General features: G+C 48.5%; 1 protein-coding gene across 1 annotated transcript in view; it reads left to right on the top strand.

Moving 5' to 3' along the window:
* Positions 1-12,045, top strand: part of LOC116517752 (fatty acyl-CoA hydrolase precursor, medium chain-like) — a 40,878-nt gene extending 28,833 nt beyond the window's left edge. Inside the window, 5 exon segments of the mRNA XM_032230902.1 lie at positions 754-885; positions 1,545-1,617; positions 9,953-10,203; positions 10,326-10,441; positions 11,208-12,045. Of these exon segments, the coding sequence (XP_032086793.1) occupies positions 754-885; positions 1,545-1,617; positions 9,953-10,203; positions 10,326-10,441; positions 11,208-11,699 (1,064 nt within the window). The 3' untranslated portion in view covers positions 11,700-12,045.
* Positions 12,046-12,677: the final 632 nt, after the last annotated feature.

The following is a 12,677-nucleotide window of genomic DNA, read 5'->3' on the forward strand; positions in this document are numbered from 1 at the left end:
CAGCAGAACTTCTTTGTCCGTATGTATGTATGTATGTATGTATGTATGTATGTTTGTATGTGGTGTGTCACAACCTCTGGTATGCCCAAATATGGGAGGAAGCATACTGCTTCCTTTCTCTGTCTATCGGCTCATCACAAGAGACCATCACGACAGAAAGCCATAATTTTTACTGTTGCCTTTGTTACATTTGTGTGCATTTGTGCTGATAAATAAATAAAGGGAGACTAGTATAGATCTATTTCAAGCTATTTAGCTCTCATCAGCTTTCATTATGGCTATCTGTCGTGATGGTCTCTTGTGATGAGCCGATAGACAGAGAAAGGAAGCAGTATTCCATATATATATATATGTATACACACACACACACACACACACACACACACACACACAGGAGGAGAACCTTGTGGCTTAGTGGTTAACACATCTGCCTAATATGTAATACAGCCCAGGTTCGAATCCCAGTAAGTATGGCTTACTGATGAGAGCTAAATAACTTGAAATAGATCTATACTAGTCTCCCTTTATTTATTTATCAGCACAAATACAACACACACAAACACACACACACACACACACACATGATAACAAGTAGCTCAAGCTGTGTTCAACTGCTCCTAATCATTCCCATCCATGGGCTCCCTGTGTATGGTCAGAATCACCCAGAATTGCATCTTTCGGGATCTGGCTGTGGTAGAGCAAATCCTGGAGAATAAGAGATGGTGGCTCTGTGCCACATTCTTGTCTTTCCAGATGCCGGCTATCCGGCCTACATCTATGAACTGCAGTATCGTTTGAGTGAATGCAACAGCCTCAGGCCAGACTTTACTAAAGTGGACCATGGGGATGAAATTGGCTTTGTCTTTGGGAAGCCCTTCTTCACAGGTGAGTCTGGAGCACTGGCCCAACCTAAAGGCGGTGGGCCTGTTCCTGCTGAGAGAAGGGCCACCACCTTTTCTGGATTCTCAGCAGAGAGGGACCAACTGCTTTTGTTCCACCTGCAACTTATTAGCAGGCCAACTTTGCCAATATGGGCTGAAAGGAAACCAGGGTGAGGAAGGTGTTGAAAGAAATGTCCTTCTGGGTTCGACTCCAAGTGGGGAAAAGACACTGGAGACATGGAAAGATGGTTTAATGGTGGACAGGACCACATGGCTTGAGTCCTGAACAGAAAAGGTGATCACATACTTCATTGTTGGGTGGAGAAGCAAAGAAGAGCTGAGATGCTGAAAGTCACCGGTTTTATGCCCTCTCTGGCCTTTGATCTTGATCTTGTATTCTGATTGGTTGTCAGACTCCCATGGGGCCATGCACTAGGCTGTGTTTTGAATCCAGGTTTGGTTGAGTTCTCAGATGCCATGTGAGGAGTGGGTAAAGGCTAATCAGGAGTCTGATGAAATAATAATAATACATGCCTGGCAAAAGTTGCATTTTACTGAGATTCTCAAGGTGCTGATATTACTTCTGGATTTTATTCTTTATCTTTTAAACAATCCAAAGCTGTAATTCTTTTTCTGACACCATCCTTATATTCCTGCCTGCAGACAATGCAACAGAAGAAGATAAAATGCTCAGCAAAGTGATTATGAAATACTGGGCTAATTTTGCTCGCAGTGGGTAAGTCACAGAATTTTTGCACATGTCCATAAATTTACTACTCAGGTAGATTATACAACTGGTATAAATTGGACTTAATAGCTACGGAGAATGTCCCCTTCCAAATTGTCTCCTAAGGGCACCCATCACCTCCAGGAGCACCAGAGCTCTAAGACTTCAGCAGTGAGGCTGGTCATATTAGAGCAGGGTGTCAAACTCACATCATCATGGTGGTGTCACGTGACGTATCGGGAATTTCCCCCCCTTTGCTAAACCGTCTCTAGGAACCCCAATGGAGCTGGCTTGGTGACCTGGCCCAGGTACGACCTGAGTGAGCAGTATCTGGAAATAGGCGTAAAGCAAAAGGTGGGAAGAAAACTGAAAGAGAAAGCCGTGGCCTTCTGGACCAAGACCCTGCCGGAAAAGGCAGCCAAAGAGAAAGGACACATGGAGTTATAACTTCTTCAGCCATACAGAATTTGGTGCAACAGAAAACATTTCTCAGATAGAGTCGCTCACCACTGGGTTGCCAGTCTGGCCTCCTCTCTTCAACTGGGCAAGTGTATGTTGGCTTCCGAGGGCAAGCTAGCTTCACCTTCCCAAATGAAGTCGGTCACAGGGCTCTAGAGCAGGGGTGTCAAACGCAAGGCCTGGGGCCCGGATCCGCCCTGTGGGGTACTTAGATCTGGCACACGGAGCCGTCCTGGAAACACTGAAGGACTGGGCCACAGTGCCTCTGCCAGTGAAAACGGAGCTCAGGATTGCTGCGTGCGGCCCTCCTGAGCGCTGTTTTCGCTGGCAAAGGGTTACAGGAGGCCGTCGCAGCCAAAAACGAAGCTCAGCTCCCTGTTTTCACTGGCAGAGCGCCTGGCCCGCCACTGGTGCCGACACAAGTGATGCTGAACTAGCCACGCCCACCCTGGCCACTCCCACCCATCCCCCAAGGTTGAACACAGCCCTGATGCGGCCCACAATGAAATTGAGTTTGACACCCCTGCTCTAGAGGAAGGACCATTGCTTGCTGCAACCAGTGGCCTCCATGATGCAAGCTTGATTGTTGCAAGAAGATAATCCTGCTCTGTCTAGAAATCTTTTAGAACTATCAGCTTTGCATAGGAATTGAAATTTTCAGTAGAACCAGCGGACTCCTCTGGCAATAGTCATAGAATAAATAAGGACCCTTGAGGCTTTTGTGAAGTTGTATACACGATAGCTGTAGCGTTTAGCATTTATCATAGCGCTTTACAGCACTCCCTGGTCGGTTTAATGCCAGCAATATTTTCATACTACCCACAACAATCTGAGTCCTCATTTTACTGACCTCAGAAGGATGGAAGGCTGAGTCAGCCTTGAGCTGGTCAGGATTGAACTCCAGGCTGTGGGTAGAATTGCCTGCAATACTGCGTTCTAACCACCGGGCCAACATGGGACCTATACAATATAAACACGGTATAAATAAGATGGTTCATCCAAACATTCAAAATCATAGAAGAACATAGATTTTGAAGAGTCATCATGGTTGCAAGGATTCTTAACAAATCCTCTAAGGCACATTGAAAACACATCTATTTCTTCAATCAGTGTCTATACCACCCAAAATAAAAAGAGAGCAAAAAGTCAATGGGAGAACCTAGATTTTCTTAACGACCACATGATTCACTTAACAACTGCAAGTGATTCATTTAACAACTGTGGCAAAAAAGGTCATAAAATTGATTGCAATTTACTTAATAACTGCCTTGCTTAGCCATGAAAATTCTGGTCCCAGCTGTAGTTGTACGTCAAGGATTGATCTGTGTTAAGAAAGATACAAATCTGACCGGGAAAAGGAGTGATTTAACCCATAAATTAAGCATTTGTGAATTGTTATCTGAAATCAATTTCTATTGTTTAATCCTCAAATCTGATTAATGTCTTTTATTGTTTGGTTTGAGTCATTACTTTCTGACACATCACGTATACTGAATGTATGTATCATTTATATATAAAGACTTGACTGCCCTCTTCATAAATACTTTTTGCTTTTCTGAAATATTTGGGATTTTATTTGTTGGGTCGGGAGGGTGAAAATCGCCTTTTACAAGGTTATTGGATCTTTCACAAATTCAGGGACTGGGTTCTTTCCAGCTCCACCCCTTTTGGGCACCTGAGTTTTAAAGCAGCAACACCATCCTACTAGGATTGCACCTGTGCCCACCGATCTGAACAGCTCCCAAGCCCTGGCATCAGGTTCCCGCCACATCTCCTCTTCAACCAGGATTGAGAAAGAGAGCCAGCTTGGCCCAATGGGGAAGGTGCTGGGGACTAGCAGTGCTTGGCCTCCCTCAGTCAGGTTGTCTGGCTGGGCCCATAGTGTTGCTCTTGGAGGAGAAATGGAAGAAGGGGCCTCTTGCACAGCTCCCTGAATTATACAAAATGATGTGGGGTAAATCGTAGTGCTATCCACCAACTGAGCCTGTGCCAATGGATGGCTGCTCCCTGTGGCCTCATATAGGGGTTCAATAAGAGAGTGGGAGCTCTGGGGCACCCCACAACAGAGGGTCCCAAGATGCCCCCGCTCCCTGTGGGACCAGGGCCCATCACTGCTAAGCCTTGCAGTTCATTCAAGAGGTGGTGGTGGTGGGGGAAATGGATGGTACCAAAGACACTGAAAGGCCGACAGGACCAAGGAAACCATCTGCCATCTCTCGCCTTGCCCAGGTCTTCAAAAGTGGCCGATGTGGTGAGGGTGCCATTATCAGTCCTGAAAGAGAAGAGTGCTTGACAACTGACTCACATTTATGACGGTTGCAGCATCCTGGAGTCACTTTTGCAACATTCTGACGAGCAAAGGGAGTGGGGAAGCCAGGTTCACTTAACAACCGGGTTACTCATTTAACCACTGCTGTGATTCACTTAACAAATGTGCCAAGAAAAGTCGTAAAATGGGGCAAAATTCACTTAACAATTTTTTAACTTAACAACATAAATTTTGGGCTCTTTGTGGTTGTATGTTGAGGACTACCTGTATAACATGGAAGAAGACGTTTTCATTTATACCTAGAAATTCTTAATTATTTTGCTTGTAATCTGGAAGCCAAGGATTTGCAAACATTTCTCACCTACCCCTACTCGAGCCATCTTGATTTATTTCGAAAATATATTCACTGTCAAAATACACAAACACGACCAAAAACTATTTAAGGAAATTGTTAAAATTTATTTTAAGAGTAAATTACAACTAAAGGCTACCCGTTTCGAGTAAGGGTTGCCATACATAATTGTCCCAAAAGGCCTTCAGATCCAAATGATGGGATAGGAGACCCCCAGGATTACCAGCCTCATGACTTCTGCTCCTTCCCATTTGCAACCCATCACCGCATCCAGGTCTTCGCTAAACACTTTCTAACAATTGTCTGTCTGCAATTGGAATCTTCCTGCTTCTTTGGGGAGCCATAGAAACTCCTTGAAGGAAGATCTTGGGTGATATAACCCAGCTTTGCCAGCAATGGATTGGATTGCTGGCAATGAAGACCCAAGAAGTCAGTGGAAAAAGAGGCCAGAAGCCTCACAAAAGCTTCTGGATCAACAGCTGGAAGGTGAGAAAAAGGAGGCCCCCTGGCCCAGCATTACCTGTGTCCTCCTACCCCTCAAGCTGGCTGCTCATAGCAAATGGGGAAACCTCTCTGCCAGTGACAGAGTAGAGGCAGAATTCTGGTGCCATGGCAACCATGATGTCTTAACAGGGGCTGGAAACACAAACCAACAGGGAACCTTAGCAGAAGAGGAGTCCTGCCACCCTGGGCAATGCAGAATGAAAGAGACATCCCATTTCTGTCTCAAACAAAAGAGGGAAGAAACTCTGCGCTCCCGAGACCCAGTGAGAAGCTCTTTGGTAAAGACTCTGCCCTCCGCCCAGGGGGCAAGTTCCCTATCGACTCTCCTTCCAAACTCTGGATTGCCAGAGGCCCCTTTTCTCCCCTGACTGATCTCTCCACCAAAGATCCTCACGCTGAAAACTGAGCCCAGGACTCCCTGCTTCACCCTGGCCAGAACGGCTGGGATCTTGCTGTAACCCACCCAGTGGCTGTGAATGCAGGGTGTAGACTTCACCCAAGCCCCCGCCCTCCTAACGTGCTTGTCTCCTCGAATGCAGGTGAGGAGAGGCAGCCTCTTGTCCTCTGGAGAAATGTACCTTCTGTTCACTCTTTTTTCCTGAGGAAGCCCATAGAACCAGCCAAGCACAGCCGCCCCCCCCAAGAAGCCAACCGTTTCCAGACTCAGCCTGCCCAGAAATGCTCCATGGGAACCACTGACCAGCGGCTCCTCTTGGGGTCCTGAAGCTGCCCATCTGACCAGAGCTGCTGGGCCTGTGGGTGAGGACGGAGGCACAGAACTGCCCCTCTCCCCAATTCACCCTCCCTCTCTTTGACAGGGCCGGCATGTCAGCCTTCTGCTTCTCCTCTCGGTCTTCATCCTGCCTCCTTCTGGAGGAGCCGGTGAGTGGAGCTCCTGAACCGAGATAAACCTCCCCTGCCCCCAATTCAGAGGGCCGCAACGAGAGTTTTTGGGCAGAGGCTGGAGTTGGGAGGTACGAGGGACACAAAGTAATGGAGAAACAGTGTTGTGCTGTTTGTGCCCAGGACGGCCTTCTGCTGCCACTGCCAGATCCTGTGCAGGCAGGACAGAAGCGAGACTGGATAAACTGCTTGAGTGAGTGGACGTTTCCTTCCCAATTGCTGAAGCATTTTTCAATCCTTTCCTTGCTGCTTTGATGTTGCTAATTCGTCTTCCCTTCAACTTTTACGGTCACAGAAACTTTGCCATTGGTGGCTACAGAAATGAATGAATAACCTTCTTTTCATGGTCAGTATTGACAATCCTAATTCTAAGAAACAGCCATTTCACACAATGGGCAAACGTGATTGTCAGAGGGGCGCCCATTGTGTAAAACGACTGCTTGTGTTTCCTAGAATCGGGATTGGCAATACCGACCACGAAAAGAAGGTAAATTGATTCGTTTTCTATAGCTGCCCATCTCAATCCAGTTATTCTGGGCAGCAAACATTTCTAAAACCGTTATAAACAGTACAAACATCAATATGTGCAGCTGCTGAGGAAATTATTATAACTGTCGTAGCCAAGAAACGGGGCTCTTAACACACAGGCTGGGCACACAAATCTTTAAGGCCTTACAAAAGGCCAAGAGGGTTGGGGCCATCTGAGTCTCTGAAGGATGGTTCAGAGGGCAGGAGCTGCAGCAGAAAAGAACATCGCCTGGTCCATGCCAGCCATATTCCTTGGATGTCAGGACCTGCAGCAGGCCAGGCAGGACAGGTAGAAACCATGGAGAAAAGACACCCCAGGTAAGGCACTCCAAAGTTTGTAGGGTTTAGAGGTCATAACCAGCACCTTGAATTGCACATTCCAGTAATGAATGCAGCTGACACAGTAGTGGTGTTATACATATTGCATGTCTGAGGACCCTTCACTACCTGTGCAGCTGCATTCTATACAGTTGAAGCTTCCGAATGCTCTTCAAGGGCAGCCCCATGTAAAGTGCATTGCAGTGGTCCAAACAAGAGGGTATGAGGGCATAAATGACCGTGAGCAGAGCCTCCGAGTCTGGAATGGGCACAAAAGGTGTACCACCCAAAAGGGTGCAAACGTCCCGCACCCTTCCTTGAAAGGAAGCCAGGAAGGAAAGCTGGGGGCTCTGGGAGAGAATTTCTACTCATCAATTTAATGAGCGCTCAGAAACAAGGGCAACATTGCAGGAAGTGCAAGGGACAAATCATAGCAGAAAGAATGGTGTCAAATGCAGCTGTGTCCTTTGAGCATCCCGCAAATCAGCCCCCGCCCCAACCTTTGGGGTCCCAGGGGCCGGTTCCGTGGAGAGAAGTTTTCCCACAGACTGGTTTTGTGTGCTGCCTGCATGCCGCACATGGGGCTTCACTTGTTTGTGTGGCCCGGTTTCTGGCATGCTGTGGCTCAGTGCTGGTCCACGGAGCGGGGGTTGGGGACCCATGCTGTAGTTGGGGAAATGGGGAAGAAATGCAAAAATTTAAGGTGAGGGCCAGGAGGCCCTGATGACGGACTTGCACATTTCTTTCCCAAAGCTGCAGTTTGCGGCAGACAAGCCAGCTTAGTTCCCACAAACTCTGCCCAAGAGATTGCTGCTGTCGGTGAGTTCCCTTGGCTGGTCTCGCTGCAGGATCAGGGCAGCCACATTGCACTTGGTTCCATCCTAAGTCAAGACTGGATCCTAAGCGCAGCCTCCAGTTTCCACAGCAGGTAATGCTCAGAACCTCATTCCAAGCAAGCAGGCAAGATGGCCCTTGGCGACCATCCTGGGATTTTACACCCACACAAATGCAGCCCTTGAGATCCCGGTGGAACACGAGAGACCACTTTTAAACAATTATTTTGAGATACTTAGGAGTCATGAGCAACCAAGATGGTACAGGTTCTCCAAATCCTGCTCATTTCCCATTTCCCATCCCATGTGTGTGCTTAGCTCCCTGCCATTCCCCAGGCCCATGGGATCCTTTTAAAAAAAACCACTGGCTCTTGTTTTAGATTTTTTGCAAAAAATGTTTATGGATTTGACCTGCATTGAGTGAAGCAACAGCTTATGCCACCATTACTGTGTCCCCTGAAGCACACTTAATAAATATGAATGCTGCTTGGAGCCGTGGTGGCACAGTGGTTAGAATATACAGTTTTGCAGGCTAATTCAGCTCCTTGCCAGTTCGATCCTGACCAACTCAAAGTTGACTCAGCCTTCATCCTTCCAGGGTGGGTAAAACAAGGACCCAGACAGTTTGGGGCAAGAGGCTGACTCTGTAAACTGCTCAGAGGGAGCCGTAAAGCACTATGAAGGGGTAAATACTGTAAATCTAAATGCTATTGCTATTGCTTGGTCCCACTGCTACTTGCCCTGGCTAGCCGGGTGTGTACAACTCCCTAAATTGAACTGCCAGTCAAGCCAAAGGGGCTGGTTTACCATCTTCTTCTTCTTCCCACCTCTGTCCTTTACAGCACTGGGGGCGAAAGAAGCAGATGGCAATGTACCAGGTGCCAGGAGGAGGAAGGGTGGAAGGGAGTCTGCGGCGGGAGGTAGCGGCTGTTTCAAGCAACTCAGTACAGCTGGAAAAGGCAGCATGTTCTGCTAATTAAATGGTATACAGCACCATGGGTTATTTTGGTAGAATTCTTCTACAATGATCGTATTTATTGATTATTTTGCACGGGTGCATATATTAGACAACCAATAACTATTGATACAAGCCAGTTTGGGGTAGAAATTGAGGCATTGGGTTAGAAACTGGGGGATGTGAGTTCTAGTTCTGGTTTAGGCACAAAGCCAGCTGAGTTACTTTGAGCCAGTCACTTTCTCTCAGCCCTAAGAAGGAGGCAATGGCACTTTAAAAAATGTTGCTAAGAAAGCTGCAGGGATTTGTCCGGTCTCTGAGAAGCCAGCATGATTGAATGGAGGAAAAACTATTGATAAGTATAAAATATAAGCTAGATGCATTTTTCTCTCTTTTCTTTTTTAGTTTATATTTTCAGTTTGTTTGGGGGTTTATCTTTTTATTTTAATTTAAAAAACTTTTTGTTTACATTATTTCTGTTGTCCTCTTGGCGCTAGAAAAGAAACGGGAAGGGCCCATCAGTTGTTGTTGGTCCCAACTGGTCCTCAGCCCAGCCCTGTTCCTGCTTTCGACCATCACACACACACACACACCAGCGATCAGCCAGGTAGAGCCTTCCTGCCCCCCCCCCCCCAGCCCTTCCAGGCTGCTCCCTTTAGCACTTTTGAAGCACGTGGGAGAATCTAAGTTTCTACTCTCAGCCAGGATCCTAATGAAAAAATTCTAATTTGACCCTGAGGTTCTTGCGTCTTCTCTGCTATTTGCAGTCACTAGCTTTAAACAGGCAAACTTTCCTCTCCATCTCCATCTCCAGGCAGTGGACATTCATCTGATAAAACTTTGCTCCTCCAGCCCAGGAAATGTGCCAGAAGAAGTTGGCCAAGCCCATCTGGAAAGGTGACCTGGACAATCCATGTTTCCTCCAGCACCCTTGCTCTTTCCTTGTCCCAAAGATGCTTTTTCAGGAGGCAACTGGGCTTTCTTGTTTCTATCTTTGAAGACGTTTTGCTTCTCATCCAGGAAGCTTCTTCAGCTCCGACACAATGGTGGGGAAGAGCCGAAGAAGCTTCTTGGATGAGAAGCAAAAGGTCTTCAAAGAAAAAACAAGGAAGCCCAGTTGTCTCTTGAAAAAAAAGCACCTTTGGGACAACTGTGATGGCCTGGAGGACGGAGAATCTCTACAGACTTTTTGCTGTTTCTTGGTGACCCTCCTTTGTTTCCAGGACCCAGATCTCCGCTCTGGCTGGAGGTTCAGATCCAAAAGGGCCGCGCGAATCTCCGGTGCCCATCCATACCATCATCCCCCACGAGGCCTTTGACGAGATAACCCTGGTGCACAATATCGCTCTGCTGAAGACAAGCACTCCGCTCCCTTTCAGCACTGCCGTACAGCCTGTCTGCTTCCCCACCCCAGACTTCCCAGGGGCAACACTGAGTAAATGCTTTGTGGCTGGCTGGCCGGACTCTCAAGGAGGTGAGCCAGTGCTCTTCCTACGAACCTCCCCAGCTGCCCCAAAGGGAGAGCCAGATGCAATGGAGGATAGTTTGCCAACCTTTACAACTTCATGGAGGTTCTTTGCTGCCTTGGCTCCCCAGGGACTGGTCCTCTGCAGAAACTCTCGGTGGAAGATGTGGACCCCTGCCCCTTGCACAGAACCGTCAGCACGGAGTGTTGCAGCCATCGGGAAGGTGACCGAGTGCCTGGATGTCTGGTAAGGAGGCCCATTACCCTCCCCTTGATCCCACTGGGGGCTTCAGAGGGCCACCTTTTCCTGCTCTTTCAAGCAAGCTTGCACTTAGCAAGAATCTGCCAGAAAGCAAGGACGTACTTCGCCATGTTTCTCTTGCAAGCATCTGAGGTTAAAGAACTCAGTAACTTCTGTCTCTTTGGCCTTCAGACAAAACAATTGTATACTGTAGAGCAGGGTGTCAAACTCAATTTCATTGAGGGCTGCATCAGGATTGTGGTTGACTTCAGGGGCCAACCAGGGTGGGCGTGGCTAGCTTGACACCACTCCCCAAATGGCTGGCCCAATGTTTCCTCTTTGCACTGGGTGGACCGGGCCAAAGAGACCCCTTACGTTTTCCAGGAGGGTCCTGTGGGCCGGATCCAACCACATCGCAGGCTGGATTCAGCTCGCTGTAGAGGATCATCTGCATTTGCATTGCAATTATTCAAGTGGGCAGAGCTTTCTGCTTAATGTGCAGTCATTTGCTTGTGCCCCTCTTGTGAGTGGCCATCAGGAACCTCAAGCCCCTCTGAGAGACATTCGGGTGGACATTTGGGCTGATGGGCTCCTTTCTTCAAACCCTGCAAGACTCCCCTTGTTCACTCGGCTGCTCTCTTTTTCTCCTGCGGGGGCCCCAAGTCCCCAAGACATCCACCCTGAAGCAGGAGTTGGGCTCCATGAGGTCAACTAGTTGTGTCTCAGATGGTCCAAAAGGGCCTCAAATTGTGACCTGTGTCTTCTCTCCAAGGGGTCAGCTGGCAACCCGGTCCTGTGTGAGGCAGAAGGAAGGCAGGTGCTGAAGGGCCTGCTGAGCGAAGGGGGCACCAGATGCTACGGGCCCTTCCTCTACAGCCGCCTCATCTACTACAGTGGCTGGATCGTGGCCACCATGGCCAAATGGGGGGCTCCAGAATCCCCATTTCCTGGCCAAAGGCATCCAGCCTTTGGGAGCCCAGCGGAGGAACAGGAGAGGCTGCTCTTTGAACCCTTTTTGGCCCTGAGAGCCCTCAATGTCTCTGATGCTTCAGAAGACCCCCTCAGCCTGAACCTTTCGGAGGAGCTGGAGGAGGACAGCCTGGGCTCCCTGGAAGGCCCCCCCGAGGGACGAGCAAACCCTCCGCTCTACTACGACTACTATGGGGGGGAGCTGCTCGCCATCTCTTCAGCAAAGACGGGCCAACAGCAGGGGCTGCAGGGCCTCCTCTGCATGGGCCTCCTGCTGCACCTCCTGGCTTCCTGAAGCTCTGGCCAAGCAGATTATTCCTGGCCCCCGAGAGGAGATTTCTCCTGGGAGAACCTTTTATCCTCCTGGGTCTCCTCGCCCTATGAGAAGTTGGGACCTCACAAGAGGGTAGAACACAAAGCATCAACCCCGAGAAGCTTCATGACAGCCTGTCTTTGCATGCCTCATGCAGGGGGCTTTGACCCCATGGCCACAGCTAGATGCCCCCGTCCATTAAACCCCTTTTTGTGTCCTATTATTAATGAGATGTGCCTTTACTTGAGCTTTTGCAGGACGAAAAGCTGCCTCTTGCTAGACTTGGACCAGTGGCCACCAGGTGTTTAGCAAGGGGTGCAAAGAGACCCCCTCTGATCCCCAAAGGTGGGGAATCCTGTTACACCTTGTGCCAATTGTGGATTTGGTCCACAACTTTGCTCTTAGGGCACAACTCTGAGCTGCAACCTCATGCCTGATGAGGTGTTTGGATCCCCCCCCCCCCCCGATCTCCGGATTTTAAAATCTCTTAAAGCTCAATGAAATTCTGGAAAACAAACTCTTCCATGAGGGTCCTTGGTGCTCTCCGAGCTTGGCTGTTTCCTTACCCAAACTCATTTCAACCCTGAGCTACAAATATTCTCCTTCATAGAAAGTCTTCCATCTTCTTGAAATGCCAGTTTGGTTAGGTGACCCGTAAAGGCTTTGGCTGCCATCTCTGCCCTCATGTTCAGCAGTGCCCTTTAGCACATGGCACTGAACCTGTCTGCAGGTGCCCAAAGGCTGCACCTGGGCGTTTGTGCCACTGTTCTCCAGCAATTAGGAAATGAATCAAACATAGAATCTAGCAACATACATGTTAAAATGAAGCTTTAAACTGGGGTTTAGTTGGAGTCTCTCGTATGTAGAACCATTAATCAGTGGGACACCTTGTCTTCAGCAGTTGTGGGTGTTTCATCATTGGAGGCTTTTAAGAAGAGACATTTGTCCGGAATATGATGG

This window comes from Thamnophis elegans, chromosome 14, assembly GCF_009769535.1.
Source record: "Thamnophis elegans isolate rThaEle1 chromosome 14, rThaEle1.pri, whole genome shotgun sequence".
Taxonomy (NCBI): domain Eukaryota; kingdom Metazoa; phylum Chordata; class Lepidosauria; order Squamata; family Colubridae; genus Thamnophis; species Thamnophis elegans.